The following is a 21,933-nucleotide window of genomic DNA, read 5'->3' on the forward strand; positions in this document are numbered from 1 at the left end:
ACACTGTAAATCGCGTTGTCGCAGTTTCCCTTCGCCAGCAAAGAGAGACGACACCGGTTGAGAGTTCTTCTGCAGCAAGTTTATTGGAGATCTCCACAAATACACCAGTGGGGGGAGGAAGGCCCCGACCCTCAGAGCGATATCCTTCTTATAGAGAAGACCCCTCACTTCTGACGTGTTGCTCGCCAGTTGGCTGTCCTCCAATCACCCCATGTGGGGCGATGCCGGGGCCCGCGCTCTGGAGGTTGTTTACCACCTAGGGCAGCCGGATGTCGGCGCCATCTTTGCCCCATGTGCTCTGGCTCCCTACAACTCCCCCTTATCTCTTTACTAAGGAGCCGGTCTCTGCGAGAAAGGGGGCGACGGACACCACTGCCTGTATAGATACCAGGGACTGAGGTGGCCTCAACGGGTCCCTCTTCAGGATCCGATGAGGCTCCTCCTGTCCCGCCGTCCGCTTTTCCAGGCAGGGCAAAGTTTTGATGGCGGCCCTATGCAAGCGGCTCGTCGCCCTGGGTCAGGGAGGAGAGAGACCTAGTGCAGTACCATCTAGTCTGACACCCTTCCCTGAGACCATTGCCGGTGCATCCAAACTCGTGCAATGGATCCACAGATCCCAAGTGTGCAGGGGCTACACTCAGCATAAAAGAAAGCACGGAGCAGCTTGATTTAAAGCGGCGATGCCTCCGGCGGGGGGACAGACCACCTAGGCTGAGCAACCATTGGGACTAAACGATCTAAAAAGACTAAGCATCATCACCTACGCCAGCTTACACTCTGCTAAGATTCAATCAAAAACAAGGCACGGTATTATACGGAGGTGCAGAACAGAATATTGTACAAGTATCATACAGAGTCTTCCCCTGGGTAGGCTTGCACCAGGCGGTGATAGTACACTTCCACCTTGCGTGAGGTCAAGGCATTCACCTGATCTTTTATGAACTGAGTTAGGCGCTGGAATGCCCAAGGACCAAAAGAGATCAGCATTAATACTCCAACCAGGGGCCCTAAAAGGGGGAGGAGATAGGGCAACACCCCCCCCAAGCCGACCAAAATGGGCGCTCATAAAATTCATGTCTTCTTTTTTCTAATTCTTCCTGGTGTTTTCTAACCCGGTCCCTCACTATACCCGACTTGTTGGCATAAAAACAGCATTTCTCCTGAAGTGTCAGGCAAATTCCCCCTCTGTCCGCAGTGAGGAGGTCCAGACCTCTCCTATTTTGGAGTACCACTTCTGCCAAGGAATCTATTTGGTCTTGGAGATCCTTAATGGATTGATAAACTTTAGTAACATCGTCTGCTAGTTGTTGGGACAGCTTGGAGTAGGAGGAAAGGGCTGTGGCCAATCCCGCCGAACCCGTGCCCACGGCCGCGGAGACACCCAGGCCCAGTAGCAATGGAATGAACTGCACCGCTCGCTTATGGCGAGGGACAATGTGATCTATAGATGGGATGGGGACTGGCTCATCACCTTTGAGGAAATCAATATCAGGGAGTAGCATAGCTAGCCCACAGAAGCCAGTCCAGTTCTGCGGGAGAAGGGTATAGGCCTGATTGCTGCCGCACACAAAAATGTGGCTGGTCCCTGCACACAGCGGGCCAGTGGTATTAATAATCTGGTCGCACCCAGAGGTAGACAGCGCACCTACATCAATGTCATAAGAATCATTATTAGCAACCTTATAGGAGCAATGACTGAAATTAAAGCCAAGAGGCTGTACCTTAAAGGGAAGGTTGGGAAGGGTGTCAGAGCAGTTGGCAGGAGAGGTGAAGTCATAAGCTAAAGAGGGCACTGCCAAAGGCCAGGAGTCACCATATGGAAGGCATAGCCAGCAGTCCTCGGCCAGGGTGGGGTTAGTAACATTCAGTGCCGAATGTGTGGCGGCCAAAATGTTCTCAGTACTTGGATCCAAATCCATGCCCCGGGGTTTCGGGAGTAGCAGGGGATGATATTCAATCCGAGGAAATTGGGTAAGAATCAGCTGTTAAATTTGCTGCCCCACTGCCACCTCCCGGACCATATCTGTAGGCCCTCCATCGGAAACGTGTAAGGGGGCTCGCATGGGCCAGCATGCATCTCTTCCCACTGGAGCCGTGCATGAGGCAGCAGCATACTTAGGGTTCCCTCTGCTGGAGGGGACGACTGACCAGTCACCCCCGAACGTTCCCTCGTAAGACATATGGGGCTTTGCAGTAAAATACCTCGCTCCTCCTAGGGTACATTCAGAATAGCTGGTATAACACATAGCATTCATCTGGTCTACTATTACACAGTTTGTAGGACAGGGATCCCCCTGTTTAGTGAGCCTGGGCTTATCCACACATTGCCAGGACTGTGTAAACCCGCCCCGTGTGCTAGTGAGCATGGCTAAGTATGCAGTCCGAGTCCCACAGTCCACTGATTGTGAGAATCTTTCTGGGCGTGCCCTCTGATGTCCTCCACGGCACTCGCACGGGGCTCCATACAGCTTCTGCAGAAGTCGGGACGGGTCCACGGGCGCGTCCAGGCCGGCCAAAGCTGGTCTCATGATGGTCAGAAGGTGAAGAATGGGCAGCCACCGAGGTAAGGACCGGGTCATCTGCTTCATGGTGTCTGAGAAAAAAGGGAAAAGAGAGTCCCTCTCAGGGATCGACCCTGGAGCCATCATTTCCCAACGCTTCGCCTGACTCCTCAGAGGGAGGGGCATTGGGGGATGGTTGCCTCAAGGGGCGGGTTAGGCGCTCAGGGATCCAAAAAGGCTGGGCTGCCTCTTGTGGAAATATACAAACCGCGCCTCTGGATTTTATAAGGACAGGGTCTGGGCCCTTCCAAGTGTTATCCAGGACATCCTTCCATTTGGCCAGGGCGGGTGAGGCCCTTGGGGGTGTCACATGCCTGTCAGCAGCGGACTCGCCAGCATCGTCCAAATTCAAAAAATTAAGTACAAACGAGGCCAAGGCAAGGGTGCTTCTGGGGGACCCTATATGATCCCATCCCCCTTTTAGTTTATTCAAGTAGGTTTTGAGTGTTCTATGTGCCCGCTCCACCATGGCTTGGCCCTGAGGGTTATAAGGGATGCCCGTCACGTGAGCGACTTGCATATGTGCACAAAACAGGCGGAATTTCTGGGAAGTATACGCAGGGCCATTATCAGTCTTCAGCACCCGAGGTTTACCCCAGGCGCTCCAGGCCTCCAGGCAGTGTTGGATGACATGGGTGGCTTTCTCTCCCCCTAACGGGGTGGCCACAATCACACCGGAACAGGTGTCTACTGAGACATGTACAAATTGGGTCTTGCCAAAGCTAGGGACGTGGGTGACATCCATTTGCCACATGTGTAAAGGCCTAAGGCCCCGAGGGTTAACGCCCACGTTCCTGACAGGGAGGTACCGAACACAATCCTTACAGCTGGTCACAATTTCCCGAGCTTGTTCTCGGGTAATTTTGAATCTATGGACTAGAGTTCCAGCAGTAACGTGGAATTTCTCATGGAAAGCGCGGGCCTGCTCATTTGATTCTACCAACATGACCAAAGGGCGGGTGGCAGCATCTGCTAAGGCGTTACCCATTGCCATGGGGCCAGGGAGAGATGAATGTGCACGAATGTGTGTGATAAAAATGGGATTACACCGCAGTAAAAGGCAGCTTTGTATTTTCCTAAAAATCTGGGACACAGGGCTCCGATCCTTGATGAGCCCAGCAGTTTCTAGGACCTTCAGGGCATTCACTACATACACGGAATCAGATACCAAATTCAGGGGTTCAGGGAAGCGGGCAAGAACTTCAAGCACTATTTTACATTCCACTATTTGTGGGGAGCGTGGACCATAATTCCTACGGACCACCTGTCCATTAACTGAATAGGTCCCTATGCCTGATTTGGAGCCATCTGTGTAAACGGTGGTCGCCCCAGGTATGGGGTGTTTTACAGTAACCACGGGAAAGATCAATGAATGTAAGGCAGCAAAACGGGCTAGAGGGTGCTGGGGGAAATGGTTATCCATTTCTCCCATAAAAACTGTGGCTAAGATTGACCAGGAATCCTGCTCAGCCATCAATATCTGGCGCTGTTGTGAGGTGTAAGGAACAATCAATTTTGCTGGATGGAGTCCAAAATGTTCAAGAGAACGTTGAAGGCCCTTCAGAGCCAATTCAGCAACTGCAGCGGGGTATGACACGATACTCCTAGAGGGGGAGGCATGGGGATGAATCCAAAGAAGGGGCCCCTCCTGCCACAGCGCGGCGGTGGGGACGCCCTCTGTAGGGAAAACACACAACTGCCAGGGCAGGTTGTAATCTATCCTTGTTAGCTGCGCCTTGCCTATGGCCTGTTCAATCTTTTGCAGTACTGCTCTCCCTTCCATCGTGAGTTCCCTCGGAGAATCTAGAGCGGGATCCCCTTCCAGAGTTTTAAATAGAGGAGCCATTTCACTCGAGGGGATCCCCAGGGAGGGGCGCAGCCAATTGATGTCTCCCAAAAGCTTTTGAAAGTCATTTAATGTGCGGAGATTCCGCAGTTGTATATGGACCCGCTGAGGGGTAATACATTTTGGAAATATTTTAGCTCCTAAGAAGGACCCAGTATCCGAGAACTGAATTTTTTCGGGGGCCAATTGCAAGTTCCATATTTCAAAGGAGTCCTGTAAGACTCTGAATGCCTCCTGTAGAATGTTCTTATCATGAAAGGCCATTAAAACATCATCCATATAATGTATAACATAGAGCTGAGGAAACTGTATCTTAAGTGGCTGCAAGGCACGGTGTACATATAATTGACATATGGCGGGACTATTAGCCATGCCTTGGGGTAAGACTTTCCATTGATATCTAGAATCAGGGCCCTTATGATTGATTTCCGGGATGGTAAACGCGAAGCGAGGGTGATCCGCAGGGTGTAAGGGGATGGAAAAGAAACAATCTTTAATATCAATGATATATAAATACCAATTAGCGGGTATTGCAGAGAGCAGGGGAAGGCCTCGCTGCACAGGGCCTAGCAGTTCCATTTGGGCATTAATAGCACGGAGGTCGTGTAAAAGCCTCCAGCTACCCGATCGTTTTTTGATGACAAAAACCGGTGTATTCCATGGGGAGGTAGAAGGCTCAACACATCCCCTCTTTAATTGTTCTGCTACAAGAGTCTTCAAGGCTTGGAGCTTATCCATAGGCAGGGGCCACTGAGGCACCCAGACCGGGGATGTCGTGGTCCAGGGAATAGGCAGCTCCTCCCCAGTGGCCCTGACTAAAAACCCAGCCCCTTCCTATCGGTCTGCCCCTCCACTTGTAAAGGTGTTGTTATGCCGTTCGATTTCCTACCTAGACCCTCGCCAAGATGATATCCCATCTTATGCATCATCTGCTGAGCCTTTAGGGAGTAGTCGGTTGTTAAGACCATGCCCATCGCTACTAGCACGTCTCTACCCCATAGGTTCACGGGGAGCGGCAACACATAAGGTGTGAAAGTCCCTTCCTTCCCTTCCTCACTACGCCAAGGGAGCAGCTGCGTACTCACATCAGGGCTCTGTGCATAACCTAGGCCCTGGAGCGCATGGTCCGTCTTCACCAGTGGCCAGCCCTTCGGCCACCAATGAGAGGAGATGATACTGCGGTCGGCGCCGGTGTCTAAGATGCCTTCAAAGCGCCTCCCATGGATGGTGAGCGTTAACTTAGGCCTCTCAGTCAGATCTACTACCAAGAAGGCCTGCTCTGGGCTCATCGTCGATGTTCTCATCGGACGGGTCTGCCTGGGGTCCTGAAAAGCAGCTGGGAAAAGGATAACCTGGGCTATCCTATCGCCTGCTTTGATGACAAAGGTTCCCGTGGGGCAAGAGCAGAGAATAGTGAAATCGGCCTGACCCAAATCCAGCACCCCTGGGAAAACAATAAACCCAAGTTTGGTTAGGGTGTTTCGTCCCACTAGAATGCCAAGGCAGCCGGGAGGAGCCTTGGCTGACAGAGTAGCCGGAACAGCCTGCACCCCAGACTCTGGGGTTATGGTGACGGCGGCGGTGGCACGGAGGTCCAGTTGGGTGACTCGGGGGGGGGGGGGGGGCTGGAGAGTGGGCCCTTCCTTGACGAACCTGGTCCCATATTTGTTCGGGCCCTGGGTCCGAGGGCCCCTGAAGCCGTTTTTTGACTCAGTGGGGTGCAAGGGAGGAAGTAATTGGCCCCGGAAGTTCCTAACGGAGCGGCATTGTTCTGCAGGGTGATTCCCTTTTCCACAGCGGGAGCATAATCTGGAGGGGGGCCCTAGGGGCTCGACAGTCCCTTTTAAAGTGACCCGGTTTTCCACAATTGAAACAGGTCCTCTCCTTAAGCGGACCGGAGGTAGGGGGGCGCTGCGCACGAAGAATAGCAGCGGCCAAACCCTCATTTGAGAGAGGGCCTCCAATCTCTCGACAAATTTTTAGCCAATCTTGGAGCCCCTTGCCTTTCCGTGGGGCGATAGCACTCCTGCATTCCTTAGTGGCCTGCTCGAAAATCAATTGTTCAAGGAGGGGGGCGGCCATATCAGAGTCTCCAAAAATACGGGCCGCTGCATCAGTCATCCGAGCTACAAAGTCTGAGAAGGGTTCCTGGGGGCCCTGAACAATCTTAGTGAGTTCGTTGCCCGACTCCCCTTTCGCTGAGAGTCCCTTCCAGGCCTTGATGGCCAAGGAGGAGATTTGCGTGTATACCCCCCAAGGGAAATTTATTTGATCATCAGCATGCACTCCCTGTCCGGTAAGCATGTCAGCAGTCCATGCATGTTGTGAACCTCCTGGGAGTTGCGATTTGCACGGGCTTGGTCTTGGGCCGCATCGTACCAGAGGGCTTTCCATTCTAAAAATTTCCCATTACTGGGGAGCGTGGCCTTGGCCACATCTTGCCAGTCTCGGGGGGTCATCCTATCCCGGGCCAGTCTTTCAAGTAGGGAAATGGTATAATTGGCATTGGCCCCATATTTTCTGACCGCTTCTGCCAACTCTTTAATCTGATTGAATTCTACCTGAGCATGAACTCTTCCATTCCCATCTCCCTCAAAGACAGGAAAGGCTAGTCTCATCTGCTTATGCAGGTCAGCAGAAAATAAAGATGTTCGGGATGCATGGACTCCTTCCGTCCCCCGCGCCTATGGCGGGGGCGGGGGAGCCGAAGGCATAGGGCGCGGTAAGTGCGCTCTGCTGTTTCGGTTTCGATTACGGAGGTCAGGGGGGCGATAGCATGCCGCTTCGTAGCGGTGTCCCGCTTCGTAGCGTGCCGCTTCCTGGTCTAGAATTTGCTCTTCTTCAGAGCTCGAAAGGGAGTCTTCTGAAGAGCTCTCTTTGGGTTTCAGGCTGGCTGCAGCCATATCCCCCCAGGGATAGATTTTCCTCGGCCCACCCGGTCTAGAGCAAGTTGTGCAAACTGTGGGGGGAGGTGCGGCCTCCGCCTCTCCTGCCTCATTCTCGCCCCCTCCGGGCGGTCCCCTTTCCTTGGTTGCGAGTGGGGGGGGGGGGTGAGAACTCTCCCCTCCCCCTTCCCTTGCCCTTGCCTCTATCGGGCACCCTTTCATGCGCGCCTAATCTTTCCGACCGCTCGGTTTCTGACAGACTATCCTGGACCCTTTCTAAAATTTGCCGAGTCTCACTGACGACCAGGGAACAAGCCTCATCCTCTAGACAGTTTTTGACCATCTTCCATATAGCCTTAGTGCCATTTCTTAACGTGCCCTTCTTATGTTCTGCATCTAGGTCCTTCCCTAGCTTGTTCCAACAACGGAGGGTAAGGGACCCGGAGACCGCATACCATGGAGCAACACGGTCTACTCCCTTAACAAACTGTGCAGTGTCCGGCGGGCAATGCGGATGTCCCTCTGACGGAGGAGATCGTTAAGCGTCTCCTGCACAGATTGCGCGGTCCCCATGATGGTTGGGACCGTATTCCGAGCCCTCAGTCCGCCAAGCACGGCTGCTTGTCTACGTCACGCTGACGTGCGGCGGCAGCGTCCCAACAGCAGAAGCAGAACAAAAGCACAATACTCAGAAAGAGGACAAAGAGTGCTGCCACCCCCTAGGTCTCAGGCAGACCTCTGGCAACGAAATCAGGCCGTAGTCTGCCTCTCCGAGCCGCCCCGTCCTGCAGGGGCCTTCCCCAGGGTGCGAATGAAACTTACCCGGCGTCCCGGGTTTCGCACCAGTTGTAAATCGCGTTGTCTCGGTTTCCCTTCGCCAGCAAAGAGAGACGACACCGGTTGAGGGTTCTTCTGCAGCAAGTTTATTGGAGATCTCCACAAATACACGAGTGGGGGAGGAAGGCCCCGACCCTCAGAGCGATATCCTTCTTATAGAGAAGACCCCTCACTTCTGACGTGTTGCTCGCCAGTTGGCTGTCCTCCAATCACCCCATGGGGGGCGATGCCGGGGGCGCTCTGGAGGTCGTTTACCACCTAGGGCAGCCGGATGTCGGCGCCATCTTTGCCCCATGTGCTCTGGCTCCCTACAATACACGCGCATACTTGAGTAGTGTCCCGGAAGCTCTTCCACGACAAAACACTCGAAAGAGAAGAAATGATGGGCCAATACCTCGGATGATGGTTCGCCCGGGCCTGGGGGAGCTCGGCGCCAGCGCGGGGCCCAGTGGACCTGGCGGGCCACGTTCTAAAACCCAACCCAACTGGGTGTTGCTGACCGTTAGTCACGCGCCTGCTGCTCGCGGGCCTGTCACCGGGCTCCCAGTTCTGATGGGTAACGGGAACTCACTTCGCATCCGGGAGGGTCTACATTGCCAGACCCGGTGGCTCGCGGCTTCCTAACCCTCTTGGGAAGCGGGAGAGACTCGAACTCCGCGTCTCGCCGCCCGGACTCAGCCCCAGTGCGCCACACTCGACTCCTTTCGCGGCGGGAACCGAAGCTCCGCGCGGCGCGGCGCGGGCGGGGCTCTCCGCACCCCGAGGCCGGCTCTGGCCATTCCCGGGGTGCCCACCAGGGGGCGCCACCCGCGCTCTCCGCCCGCCCGCCTGCGCCTTCTGTGTTAATTGGAATAAAACCGACTTTTTGTTTAGTAGTCCTCAACATAATCAGGGGTAGAGGGCAGGAATTGACCCTTTATTCACCCGATTTCTCTCTCGTCTAAATACATCAGTGGGTAAAACGAGAATATCCGTTCGCTCTGTGTCCATGAAGACGCTGGGATGGAGTGTAAATTGGGGGTTGTGGGTAACGGGGACGCTGAAATTTTAAATTCTCTAATCCGGGGAGTGTAGTTTGAAATTGATCCCAATTACAAAGAAAATTTATTTTTAAACCTCCGAGAGGACAGGGGCCCGGAACCCAACACCATCTCCCTCAAAGGCCGCGGCTCACCCGATTACCCAATGGAAATCAGAAGCTTTTGCGGACTGAATGTCCTTTCCCGAACGTCCTCCAATTTATTGCCCGGGCGTAGACGCTGCGGAAGCCCCCCTCGGATTGGGTTGGAGGAGAATAACTGCCTTTCCTGAGTATTGGCCAAGGATCTTTTAAGGGTGGAATAGAGAAACCTCAGCCCGCAGGAGAAGGGATTGGCACTCACAGGAAAGGGTGATTGAGGAAAAGGAGGTTGGAAAGTTTGAATTTCACAAATCAAAAGTGAAAACAACCTCCCAGAAAGAGCCCTCCGTCTGCAATCTAATTTACTGTGCCTCTCCTGAAAGTTTAGAAGTGAAATGCCGACCCATTCTTTGGGAAAATATCTGAGTTATATACATAATGGATTTTTACTCTAATAGGTACAGATCCTGTTTTCAAAAACCATCGTCCTTCGAGCCGGATTCGAACCAGCGACCTAAGGATGACTATTAGTCACGCACCTACAGTCCTCCGCTCTACCAACTGAGCTATCGAAGGATTCTGCAAGGGCTTATCTCTCGGAAGTATTTATTATACAATCCCTGATTCAATGTCCTGGTGGTTTTTGTGATAAGGTTCATGTTCTTTTTAAAAAAGTATTAAACATTCCACAGATTCCTTAGAGTGCTAATTCCATGGGTTTGTATGTAAAACATGAAATTTATAATTATGTTGTACTTTAGATATGAGGGTAGTTATGCACATCTCAAATCAAACATGGTCTCCCCTAGGTATACTATAGCTAGGGTGGATGGTAAGTGCCTCTTGGTCCTGACTGATTCACTCCTCTTTCCCTCAGAAGTTTCTAGGTTTGCTCTAAACATGAGTTGGTTGAATTTAATACAAACAACTGGGTTAAGAGGATCTCATAGTTGTAAACTTAACAGTGTTCAAAACATATAGATAGATTACAGTTCTCTTTTCGAAAAGTCCCACGGGAAAATTATAACCAATAAAGAAAACTGTGTAATTGGTTTTGCCTGAGTACATTTTCTTACAGTATTTGTGTGTATACATTTTCTTAGTGGATAAATTATGTTTTATTATATTGCACAATCATACTGAAGTCATTAAAAGTTTAAACCTTACACTTTTTAAAAATTCACAGTTGTTTTAGGAGTCCTACCTCCTTTCACAAGGCAGAAAATAGATGAGTCCTCTTAACAGAGGGGACTCTGCTTAAGTTGAAAATTTGACTACCCAATCCAGCGTCACTGGAAACCTAAACTCCCGGGAGAAAAAGAAGCAACTATTGCCTTAAGTTTTGCAAGGACCCGAATCTAACCCGGCTACCGCATTCACTACCGTTGCCTAGAAAAAAAGTGTTGGTGCCAAGTGAAATTCACAGAAGCCAGAGACGCTAGCTGGGACGAGCGCCCCCTCGTGGCGAAATGTCCACACGCGGTGACTTGAACGAAACGGAAGCAAATCCCAGAGAATCCTCGCGGCCAAGTGTGTCTTCAGTTCCGGGGCCCAGTAGAACCAACTGCCGGCACGTCTGGGGGTGCGGGATGGCAGGTGCTGTTCAAAAGGCCCAACTCAACCCTCTTAGAAATCTGATTTCTCCTCCCGGGTGTACCTGCAGTTCCCTTCCGGCTCCCGGGGCTTCAGGATTCCAGCGTCCCGCTCTCGCCGCACGTCGGGGAAATCCCACGCGCCCTGGGGTCTCGTCCCCACCTGCTACAGGACGGGGAACGGGTGGCGCCGCGGGGCGGGATTGTCTCCGGGCCGGGTGGCCGCGGGGGCTCGGCCGTCGGGCGCCTGGTCCCGCCCGCGCGCGGCTCGACCTTAAGAAGAGGAAGGGAGGAAGAGCGGCGCGGCGTGGCGGGGAATTAGCTCAAATGGTAGAGCGCTCGCTTAGCATGCGAGAGGTAGCGGGATCGATGCCCGCATTCTCCACTTTTTTGACTCTTTTTTTTCACTCCCAGTGATTCCGAGTGCAAACGCTTTCAGCTTGCTCCCATTAAAAAGATCACGAGCCCAAACACTAGCGGTTAGCCTGGCCTATCCGTTACCAGTCGAAACAGCACGAGCTGCCTCCCATCCCACGGGAGTAGAGGCCCTTTCCTGGAAAAGCCACGAGCTTGAGGGTACCTCGCTTTCCACGAGCATCCCGGTCCCCCGACATTCCTTCGTCTTCGCACAGCGCTGGGTTGGGCAAAGGTGAATCCTTGGGGCGTTTCACTCACGTCCTGCAGCCCCACCGGGCAGGAGAGTTGACAAAGCCTCCGCTTCAATTATTTGTGCATTCATCCACATTCTCCCCCCATCGAGTTCCCACGTGTCCGATCTGTTGATTCAAGTTCATACAACAGGAACAAATGATTGCCTTCTTAACGAGAAGGTGAAGAGCCAAAAAATCTAGATGCTTTTGGAGTTTAGTATTTTTTTTTTCTTTTATTGAACCGCCGTAAGTTACAGAATTACAAGGTTATTGATGATTGAGTTTCAGGCGAACAATGTTGCAACATCAATCCCTTCACCAGTGTCCACTTCGCTCTAACAGTCTCCGGTTTTTTTCCTGCTTCCTGGCTTGACTCTGACAGGCACCTTTTTTTTTTTTTTCTTGCTCTCTTTCCCCAGGAGTTTAGTGTTCTTTAATGGTCACTCTCTCTCCTGTAGCCTCCTGGCTCTGTGAGGGGCCACCTCTGCTGCTACCCAATATTGGCATATGGCATTATATGGTCTACATATGCAGGGAAAAGCCTGGAGCGCCTTATCTGAGACAAGAAATTCAGATAAGACAAGCGCCTTATCTATGACAAGAAATTCAGTCCAGGATTATTTTGATAAAATGTTTTATCCTAGACCACTAAGAATCGAATAGATGGGTTTCTTTTAGCTCTCCAGATATTTCTGATACAGACCAAAGTTTGAGCATTACTTAAGGATGAAAAAAATATGGAGCGTGGAAGAAAGATGCAAGAAATTCCCATGCAAGAAATCCTCAAACAGTTCTTTCCTTCTTTGATCTATTATCTTTGCAGCTGGGGTTTCTTCCCTAAGAATCCTATTTCTCAGACATAAAAGAAACCGACATTGGCACAAAGTTTACAAATGTATTCTATTGTTAAAAGAGATTTCTATCACTATGCTAATTCCAGTGTGGGTAGGAAACTCCATACATTCCTTTTTTTCCCCCCTTTCATTTCATGGGGTTTTCTGGGGGCTACACTGCGATGCTCAGGGGTTACTCCTGGATATGCTCAGGAATTATTCCTGGCAGTGCCCAGAGAACCAAATAGGATGCCAGTGATAGACCGCGGATTGGCTGCATGCGAGGCAAGCGCCCCCCCCACACACACCCGTCCCCAGCCTCTGTACCATCCGTCCAGCCCAAACCCCATATATTTCCTTCTTTTATTCCCCCCCCCCGCCCATTTTGGATTTTCTAGCAGTGGTTTGCAATCTTGCAGTGCATTAAAATAACCTTGGAGCTTCAAATACAACCCATGTTTGGGTCCCTTTTCCAGAAAGACCCAGCACTGGCCTTTCTTTCGCAAAATCTCCCCGAGTGGTTCTGAGCATCTCAACATTTCCCGGAAAGACCGAGAATCACCGTCACTTAATTAAATCGAGGTTAGCAACAAAATCCTTTATTTCTTCCCACACCTACAATATCTCCCGAGGCCTCTATTAATCAGCCAATATATATATATTCCCTTACTTCCCATCCTCCCAAGAAGCACAAGGCCAGGGACTGGGGATTCTAATTTCATGCCACTAGGGGGCGTGCCCGCCCCACCTATTACCCGTTCCTTGCAGCAGGCTCCTTCCCCCTCTGATTTTGGATCTGGGTCCTGGGCGGGGAGACGTCTCCGCACCCACAGCCAAACCCGCCTGTCTCTGATCCATCTCAGGCTCAGGCTTTATTTCTCGGCAGCCCCGGCAGTTTGAAGCTGAAATCTCTGATCGTGCGTGTTCACTGTTACGAAGACCAACATAAAAATTAGAAATCGCGGCACGTTATCCTAAAGCAGATGTCGCGAGCAGACATGCAAAGGACAGAAATATTCTCTGCACAAGAATAGCTTAAATTAACTGTCGCGGTCACCTCCCATGGAATCTTAACACTGGACTCGGTGGTCGTAAAAGGAGGAAGAGTAAATACTGGAGCTCGCGTCACAGGGCTCGGAGCCTGCGAAGTAACGCACGGATTTGTTTCAAACAAGGAAGAAAAGGGTCAAAAGAATATTTCAAATTTCATACAGGTCAAAGGCGTATTATAGGGGGCGTGGGGGGGTGTTGAGAGTGTGGCAAGAGGACGCAAAACATGAGTTCCTTCGAGCCGGATTCGAACCAGCGACCTAAGGATGCCTGGGAGCTTCCACTACAGTCCTCCGCTCTACCAACTGAGCTATCGAAGGAAGCACACCACTGGGCCGGCCCGCCGAGGAGGCCATCTCTGCGCTGCCAGGGGCGGGTACGGCCTTGCTGGATTTTGTCATTTATTGATCCATTCTGGCTGTTCTATATCCCTTTATGGTCAACACTCCCCCTCGAAATTGACACACAAAGATCCTCTCTACCTAGGACTAAGGAGAAAGCGGGAGCACCCAGTATTTTAAAATTTTTTACATATATAAAAAAATTAAATTTAAAGGAGGCATAAGGAACAAATACGGGTTTGGCTATGGAGAGTTTTTCCTGTGATGAATGCGTTAGAACAGTCAGTTTTCACTCCACTTATTAATAGGATTTGAAATATTTGAAATTTTAATCTGCAATTTAGACAGGATCATTAATAGAAGAAAAAAAGGAGGAAATAGGAAATAAGCATATGTGTAATAAAATGGAAAGAACGCGGGCCTTGGAGCCCCACGGGTCTGTTTTGAATCCTGTCACTAGCTGAGTGATCTTTGTGCCCTTCCCATGTGGAACAGGAGGGTGATGATAATAAAGATAATACAGAAACCTTGGCTGCATCTTTGGGGGAGATTAGGGTGGAAAGTTTAAGAATATACAGTGCTAGAATATTAACTAGTGGAGAACAATTGAATGCTTAAAACAATAGCTCCAAAAGTCAACTGCATGAAATTAATCATCTGAGATCCAGCTGGAGTGAGATTAAGGAAGGTCTCCTAGATGGGGTAAGGTTCTTATGAAAGGGGGTCGAACTGTAAATTTGAGTGTGAATAGTGCCTAGTATAAACATCCTGTCGATGGTCTTTGGTTCTGATCTCCAAAACAAACAAACCTTTCCCTCAACACTTCTTTAAACTTCCTTCAATGCCCCTTTTTCATTTTTGGTTTGGGAGCCATACCCAGTTTCTCCTGGTGGTCTTGGAAATGTTGCCATAGATTTTTACTTCTAAAGTTGCATTCTTAAGTAAGACAACTCAACAACATTTGTTAACAATATAAGCAAGGGGCCACATGCTTCGGAAAAGGCCTTATGTCTCATGCAATGCAAGAGATTTATAAATCAGAAACTGACAGTAGGATGCGGCTATGACTACTAGCAATTGCTATTCTCTCTGGGCCCTCCTTCTGTAGTCTGCCTAATACCCAGGAAATTGGAATTGGAAGGTTAATTTATCCAGCACAGGGTAAATTAAAGAACCAACCAACTCACAATAGATTGCAATTTGCCAACAAAATTAAATCAAAAATCTGTGTCTGTTTTTCACAGTTCAAACTACATCTCTACCTCCAAATCCTATGAATTTTTACCCACTAGAGAGAAACTGCCCTGTCCTGCCCACTGTTAATTTCTACCATGTTCTTTTTGTGTGTGCAAATCCATGCTGGTTGCAGGATAGGTCAATTTAACCCAGTACTTCCTAGTATTATCCCAGAGAGGAGTGGATTTTTTTATTATTATTATTTTAGGGACTCAGAAATCAGCCCCTTGGTGGTGGGAGAGAGTGCAGGAGTTCAGACATTTACCTTGAACGTTGGAACCCAGGTTACATCCCTGGAGCGGTGAATAGCAGGATGTAATCACTGAGCACTGGGGTGGTGTGACTCCCATTTCTTTCTTTTAAGAAGAAAGAAAGAAAGGAAGGAAGAAAGAAAGGAAGAAAGAAAGAAAGGAAGAAAGAAAGAAAGAAAGAAAGAAAGAAAGAAAGAAAGAAAGAAAGAAAGAAAGAAAGAAAGAAAGAAAGAAAGAAAGAAAGAAAGGAAGGAAGGAAGGAAGGAAGGAAGGAAGGAAGGAAGGAAGGAAGGAAGGAAGGAAGAAGAAAGAAAGAAAGAAAGAAAGAAAGAAAGAAAGAAAGAAAGAAAGAAAGAAAGAAAGAAAGAAAGAAAGAAAGAAAGAAAGAAAGAAAGGAAAATCAGTTTTTGGATCAAATTAATCAAGACATTTTATGTTATGTCCTTGTTTCTTAGTGAAAAACCCCACCATGCACAACTCCTTTTGTCTTTTCTTTGAACCTTTCCTCACCTGGTCTGAGCTTGTGACCACCACACCCATCACTCTGGGACACAGGAAAATGCTTCCACAACCCTCTGGGTTTTTCTGGGGTTGGTAGAATGGTCAACTCACTATCAGAGAGACTAGTAGAAGAAAGATAAATTTAACTGTATTACTATGGAGTCTCTACAATAAATGAGATTAGTTTTAAGGTAGGGTTTTATCCTAAACTAAGGAATGGGGTAGTGGTCAGATCTGATATCTGCTTGATACGAATATTCTGTTTACTAGAAAGAATATTCACCAGTGATTTACCAGTCACACACTGGGGACATTACAAGCCCCGGGTCTTCTTGTAAAGTCTGATCTTCCTTTAAAGTTTTATCTCACCCCAAATATTTTGCTTATTGCTGTTTTCCTAATTGGAAGGGTGTGTATCTTAGTGGCAATAGGAAATTTGTTTTATTATTCCATAATAACTGGGGCGTGGGTCAGAAAGTGGAGCCAACTATTATCAGAACTTTCCAGGAACAAGTCTGAGGTCCCGCCTACCAAAGTTTTCCTTCGGATCATTTCTTCACCTTCTATCTTGCCTTCTTCAATATTTCTGAATTCCTCCCTTGCATTGTGAACCTTTTTGGTGGGGACTGTGCTTCAGAGTCATCCGACAGGACAAATACACAAAACCTCTGCTTGAGTTTTCCATCTCCCGGGTTGCAACAAAATCTACTAGGCCAAGAAATGCGTCCCCGCTAGGGGGCGCGCGATCAAACTCTGACAAAGTCACAAAACAGGTCAAAGAAGTTAAAGCGCCTAACAGTGAGTGCTCCTCAGAGTTCAATCATTTCATACTTCACGTGTGGGCTGCGAGAATTCCTTTGCGGGACTGCTGTGCCATGGCTTCTTGGGGGAGTAGGGGTGCGTTTATCAGGTTGGAAGAAAAAACAAAGACAAAAAAATAAAATGTTTTTTTAAAAAAGGCATTCGCCCAACGTGGGGCTCGAACCCACGACCCTGAGATTAAGAGTCTCATGCTCTACCGACTGAGCTAGCCGGGCGGTTGTGTGAGTGTGCTCCCTAATGTATTATGAGGATGCATACATTCTTTATCTTGTTTTGGGTTTAAAGTTATGACATTTCAGAGGCAAAGGATTCTAAAATTCAAAGAATAGCAACACACTCTGAACTATTAGCATGCATTCCGGCCACTTTCAAGACGGTTTCCCTCTTTTCCCCCATTTTTGACCAAGATCACAAACTTTTTAGAATTCAAGAGTGGGAATCTGGACGGTAAGCAAGACCCTAACTCCTAACTTTGGGCTCCCAGAGCCTGCCCCCGTGCTCAGAGGCAAGGCCCAGAGCACCCCAGTCTCCACTCGCAGCTGGGTCTTGCTGTTGTGTTGGAGGCTTGCTTGCCTCCGCGGTTCCCGCGGCGAGTCAACTCTCACCCCGCCTGTAACCTGGGAGAAAACCTTCAAGGTTTCCGGACTTTCCAAGCCCCCTTTGCTTGTTCATGCTTGCTGTCCTCTACCACCATCACCAAGGCTTTTACACACTCCCGCAATGGGAGAAAGGTGGTGCAATTTTAATTTAAAAAAAAAGGAGAAGAGGAGGAAGAAGAAGAACCCCTGGAATACAGGATTTAGTGGGTTTTGTAAATTTCATTTGTAAGTTTCGTTTACCACTGGCGACGAATGTTTATTGGACTTAGTAGACACTGAACTCGACTACTAAGGAAAGTCTAACTTGTTTCCACGTAGGTTTCCAACCACTGGTCTCCGTGGTCCAGGGATTTTCCACTGCCCTAATGGATTAAACTGAAGGATGAGTAACACTGAGTTAAGTAATCGTAGTACTTCTACATATTTCATATGATTACAAAGGTGGAGCCAGAACCTCTAGCAGTACCAGAGATATGTCTTTGCATGGATCATTTTAGACCTAATGAGAAACTGAATAAAAGTCAAAATAGTTAAAAAAAACACTTCTCTTTTTATTATTTGGAAGTTTTCATTAATTATTGGGATCAAGTATATATTTCTACCTAAGGCGCGGTATGGAGGTTTAGTAGTTTTATTTAATAGTGACTTACCATTTTCCGTTCAGTGAAAGAAAAATTAAATATTGATTGCGAGAAACTAGATGGGGGAAAATAAAAACAGGGCTCGTCCGGGATTTGAACCCGGGACCTCTCGCACCCTAAGCGAGAATCATACCCCTAGACCAACGAGCCAGATACCTAGTAGGGTCTTTCTTAAATATATTAACATTCAGCAAATTTATGGCATCCGTATTATTTGTTTTTCCTTTCCACCAGTTCCTCCTTTTCCCTTCCTTTAATGTCTTTGCAACTTCTTACAGTTTTTATTTTATTTTTTATAGTGTGATTTTGTTTTACAGTTTAACTTGGTGTTAATTCCTCCCTGCGTTTTCACTTGTAATTGACATGCAACATATTAGTTTAAGTTGTACAATATTGACTTAGTACATATTGTACATGTTACTTCAGTAGGCTCAGGTAATCTGTTACCTAATACCTGTCTCAGTTACAAAGTTTTTCTTGGCTGAAAACTTTTACGATCTGTTCCTGCAACTTCCAAATACACAGTCCAGAATTGTTAGCTAATTTATAGACTCTCTGCTGTGCATTACGTCTCCAGCATTTATTGTATAATGTGAAGGTGAAACTTTTTAACACCCACACCCATTTCCCCCTCCTCAGCCCCATCTTTGGCAACCGTCAAGCTGTTTCTGTGAGTTCGGGGTCCACAGATACGTGATCCCCTGCAGTTTTTTGTTTTCATTCCTATTTTTAAACAGATGAACGTGGCTCTCAGAACTTCTCCAGATTTTTCAGCAGCCCTAAGTGCTTCCAGGGACTAGAAAAGGCCTCGAGGTCCTAGCCCACTTGCAGGAAGGAAATTGACAAGGCATGTGCCCTCACTCAGAGGTCTGAGCATTCTCTCCGATCTCTTCCCCCCGAGCACTGTCGATGAGCTCCCGCACTCACTTATCAGCGCGACACCGTCTGCTCGCACGCTTCCACAGTCCTGGTGGAATTAATAGATTTCGGCGTTTTCCACGAAAACGAGCGCAACGTTGCTCATTTCACAAGAGATGAAGCTATAAGGTCGCGAATACTGAAAGGGAATTGTACAGGGACACTGGGGAACCAATTAGGCGGGGGCGGGGGGGCACTGGGTTTGCTGGGAAATGAGATTGATTTCAGAAATGTAACTCAGCAAACGGACAGAACGCGACTGCTGACTCCGCTGTCTTGGACCCACAGGTGGGTGACGGGGGGGTCAGACAGAATCTCACGATGGGTATGAGTGATGATCACCCCCCACAAGAGTCATCAGCACTAGAGCAGGCCGAGCACCGCCAGGTGAGAACCTGGGAACCGCAGTTCAGCTGAAATCTGTTCTCGGAGAACTTTCCCAGCGTTGTTGGCTGCTAGAGAAATTGATACCATTTTTTCCCTTCTCATGAATTGAATCACTCCTAAGGTCTCTTCCTGCTTCCACCGCCCCCCCCCCCCGAGCAAAAATTTAGAAACTCTGCCACAGGAAATTACCGCCGTAAAGCAGCCTGAAGACAATGCTCTCGTCTTCTAACTACTGATGACAACCAGAAAAAAAAAAAAATTAAAAAGCAACTGTGGCCCGTACGGGGATCGAACCCGCGACCTTGGCGTTATTAGCACCACGCTCTAACCAACTGAGCTAACCGGCCAACTGCGTCGAAAGCCTCCGAAAATCGTTACAAGAAAATGCTGCCATTCTTTCGTTTCGCTGTTTATTTCTGTACTGTTGTTTCTTGTATTGCTGTTTATTATAGGAAGCAGCATGGCGCGTCCTAACGGCTGAATTAGCTCACACAAGTGAGCTTCATTCTTTCTCTGACATTTTTCATGTAATTTTCTTTTCCCGTGCCACGACGCAGCCCAGAGTGTTAATATAACTCCTTCGTGTACCTAGTCTTGATTGTTAATGCCTTAAAAGCCCGAGGTTCAATGACGGGTTTTGAGCAGTTTTCCAGTTTGCTCCTTTTCGGCCATTTCCCTCTTGATTTTGCTTTTCTTCGATTTAAAAAAAAAAAAATGTTTTCCTGTCCAATTTCATTTGTTTCAACAGAGATATCAAAAAATATTCTAAAATAGCAATTTCCCTTTTGCATATATTTGCTCTACATGCCACGTCCAAAATAGGGAGGAAAGGAGTGAAGAGGTAGGTAAATTGGAAAACGCATTGACAAACACTGACAACTAAAGAACCAAGCGACCATAAAGGAAAAACGGCTTGGAGATGCCGGGGATCGAACCCGGGGCCTCATACATGCGAAGCATGCGCTCTACCACTGAGCTACATCCCCAGCCCTAAAAGCCTTTGCTTTAATACTGTCCCCAATTCCTTGGCCCTTATCTCCGCCCTCTGGCGCGGGCCCCTGTCGCCGCCCTCCCTCACGCTCCTCTAGGCCTTCGTAAACGTGGAAATTCTGGACAAGCAGAAGAACCTTTAATTGCTCATGATGCATCTTACCTCCACGTCCCAAGGGCGGAAACCTCACAGTCACATGTTCCTAGATACCCAAGGATGAAATTCCCTGCCTAGATCTGACAAGCAGAAAAGGAGCAAGGTCTCCTCTTCTTAAAAGCTTCTTGCTTTTAAAAGCTTCGTCTCCAACCGTTTCTCCGAGGACAGCAAAGACCCCGCGTAAGACCAAACCTCTCCTCTTCGGCGACCTATATTCAGGTGTCCAAGTGAGGCTCTTTATGAAAATATAATAATAATAATAATAATAATAATAATAAAGATGGCTCGGATTACCCACTAAAAACTCCGGCATCCACTCTATTCAGCTTCCTTTGGTCTGCACTCAAATGTAGGTTACTTGAGATCTCTCTCTAGGGAAGCCTGGGAACAGACTAAGTCAGCACTCTGCAGTTCCTGACTGCTCTGAATCGTGCAAATATGGTGCAGATCCACGATACGCCAGAGCATACACGGTGGAGAGAAAAGAAGGTGAGGAGGGGGAAGCCCCACCTAACATAAGACTTTTGGTTGTGAATCAGTTTCTCTGCTAATTTTGTTTGTTTGTTTGCTTGTTTGCTTGTTTTGTTTTTAATGAAATCCCAGGTGGAATCTGTACAATGCCGCGCCAAGTCGAACGATACATTGACTATAGACGATACGGGCGCAGAAAGCAACGTGAGCCCGGATAGCTCAGTCGGTAGAGCATCAGACTTTTAATCTGAGGGTCCAGGGTTCAAGTCCCTGTTCGGGCGTCCCTCTTTTCTTTGACATTTCTTTGTATATAGGTCCCAAAAAGTAACGGGGAGAAACCTGGAAACAAATCCCATTCATTCTTTGTATATATCCCAATAAAAAGTAACGAGGGGAGAAAGCTGGAAACAAATCCCAAGTACAGAGAAGTCTAGAAATACAAGATCTGTTCTTTGTCTATATCCCAATAAAAAGTAACAGGGAGGAAGGTAGTCCCATTCAGACTGATTTCTCTGAAAATTGAAAATGAGTCCAAAGTACATAGCAATCGAGAAATGGATAATCTGTTCAGTATGACACAGGAAGCCACTATGAACGCTTCCTCTGCAGCTCCTGTAACACCAATGTGAGGTCAAATGCTGAAAAATAACCGCGCAGATGGTCTATACAGCTGTTCTTTCTCCTTTCCATTCCGTGCTTTGCTCAGCCCTGAACACCCAGATAAAGAGGGTGCTGTTGTCAGCACCCAGAACCCAGCACCCAGGGACTTTGGCCTTTTCTAACCATAACCTTCAGCTTGGAGTGTAGCTTACATCTGAACCCAGACATCCATAGGTTTCGGGAACAAAAGTTGCTTGAATTACCACTTACTTGCCTTATCATACACAGAGCATATGTGGAGTCTAGAGCATTCTTAAGGATCACGGGTGCTAGCACCAGGAAATAGATTTCTCCTCGGGGACATATTGGGCTTTGAGGTGACCATGAAGATGAAGGTTGGTGCTGAGTACGGGCTGGGCTGAATAACTAACGCACTCCCCTCCTTTCCCTAAACTCTAGAGAGAACCAAAGGCTCGAGTCACCTGAACAAATGGGTCCAGATGCAAGCTCAGGTGTGGGGCGGGGTCACTGAGAAAAGCTTTGGAGTTTGCCCAAAGCAGAAATTTCATCTTGATGGATCTGGAAAGATAACAAAGTTGACTTGATATTTTTTCCCCCTCTTGCTATTAAAAACTCCTCCGAGAT

General features: G+C 48.4%; 1 protein-coding gene and 8 non-coding genes across 9 annotated transcripts; 2 read left to right on the top strand and 7 right to left on the bottom strand.

The window, feature by feature from the left end:
* Nucleotides 1-28: 28 nt before the first annotated feature.
* Nucleotides 29-8,263, bottom strand: LOC101558661 (uncharacterized). Its single transcript, XM_055128928.1, has 2 exons — nucleotides 8,115-8,263; nucleotides 29-2,593 (listed from the first exon to the last, which is right to left on the bottom strand). Exon 2 carries the CDS (start codon nucleotides 2,586-2,588, stop codon nucleotides 1,986-1,988), a length of 603 nt encoding a protein of 200 aa, XP_054984903.1. The 5' UTR covers nucleotides 2,589-2,593; nucleotides 8,115-8,263; the 3' UTR covers nucleotides 29-1,985.
* A 1,472-nt stretch (nucleotides 8,264-9,735) lies between these two features.
* Nucleotides 9,736-9,825, bottom strand: TRNAY-GUA (transfer RNA tyrosine (anticodon GUA)). Its single transcript is given in 2 exon segments — nucleotides 9,736-9,771; nucleotides 9,789-9,825. It is a non-coding gene; the product is annotated as a tRNA-Tyr (tRNA).
* Nucleotides 9,826-11,153: 1,328 nt separating this feature from the next.
* TRNAA-AGC (transfer RNA alanine (anticodon AGC)) lies at nucleotides 11,154-11,226 on the top strand. The gene has a single exon. It is a non-coding gene; the product is annotated as a tRNA-Ala (tRNA).
* A 2,380-nt stretch (nucleotides 11,227-13,606) lies between these two features.
* On the bottom strand, nucleotides 13,607-13,694 carry TRNAY-GUA (transfer RNA tyrosine (anticodon GUA)). Its single transcript is given in 2 exon segments — nucleotides 13,607-13,642; nucleotides 13,658-13,694. It is a non-coding gene; the product is annotated as a tRNA-Tyr (tRNA).
* A 2,973-nt stretch (nucleotides 13,695-16,667) lies between these two features.
* Nucleotides 16,668-16,740, bottom strand: TRNAK-CUU (transfer RNA lysine (anticodon CUU)). Its single transcript has one exon. It is a non-coding gene; the product is annotated as a tRNA-Lys (tRNA).
* A 1,103-nt stretch (nucleotides 16,741-17,843) lies between these two features.
* On the bottom strand, nucleotides 17,844-17,915 carry TRNAP-AGG (transfer RNA proline (anticodon AGG)). Its single transcript has one exon. It is a non-coding gene; the product is annotated as a tRNA-Pro (tRNA).
* Nucleotides 17,916-19,343: 1,428 nt separating this feature from the next.
* Nucleotides 19,344-19,417, bottom strand: TRNAI-AAU (transfer RNA isoleucine (anticodon AAU)). The gene has a single exon. It is a non-coding gene; the product is annotated as a tRNA-Ile (tRNA).
* Nucleotides 19,418-19,984: 567 nt separating this feature from the next.
* On the bottom strand, nucleotides 19,985-20,056 carry TRNAA-CGC (transfer RNA alanine (anticodon CGC)). Its single transcript has one exon. It is a non-coding gene; the product is annotated as a tRNA-Ala (tRNA).
* An 840-nt stretch (nucleotides 20,057-20,896) lies between these two features.
* Nucleotides 20,897-20,969, top strand: TRNAK-UUU (transfer RNA lysine (anticodon UUU)). The gene has a single exon. It is a non-coding gene; the product is annotated as a tRNA-Lys (tRNA).
* Nucleotides 20,970-21,933: the final 964 nt, after the last annotated feature.

This window comes from Sorex araneus, chromosome 2 (assembly GCF_027595985.1).
Source record: "Sorex araneus isolate mSorAra2 chromosome 2, mSorAra2.pri, whole genome shotgun sequence".
In the NCBI taxonomy this organism is placed as follows: Eukaryota; Metazoa; Chordata; class Mammalia; order Eulipotyphla; family Soricidae; genus Sorex; species Sorex araneus.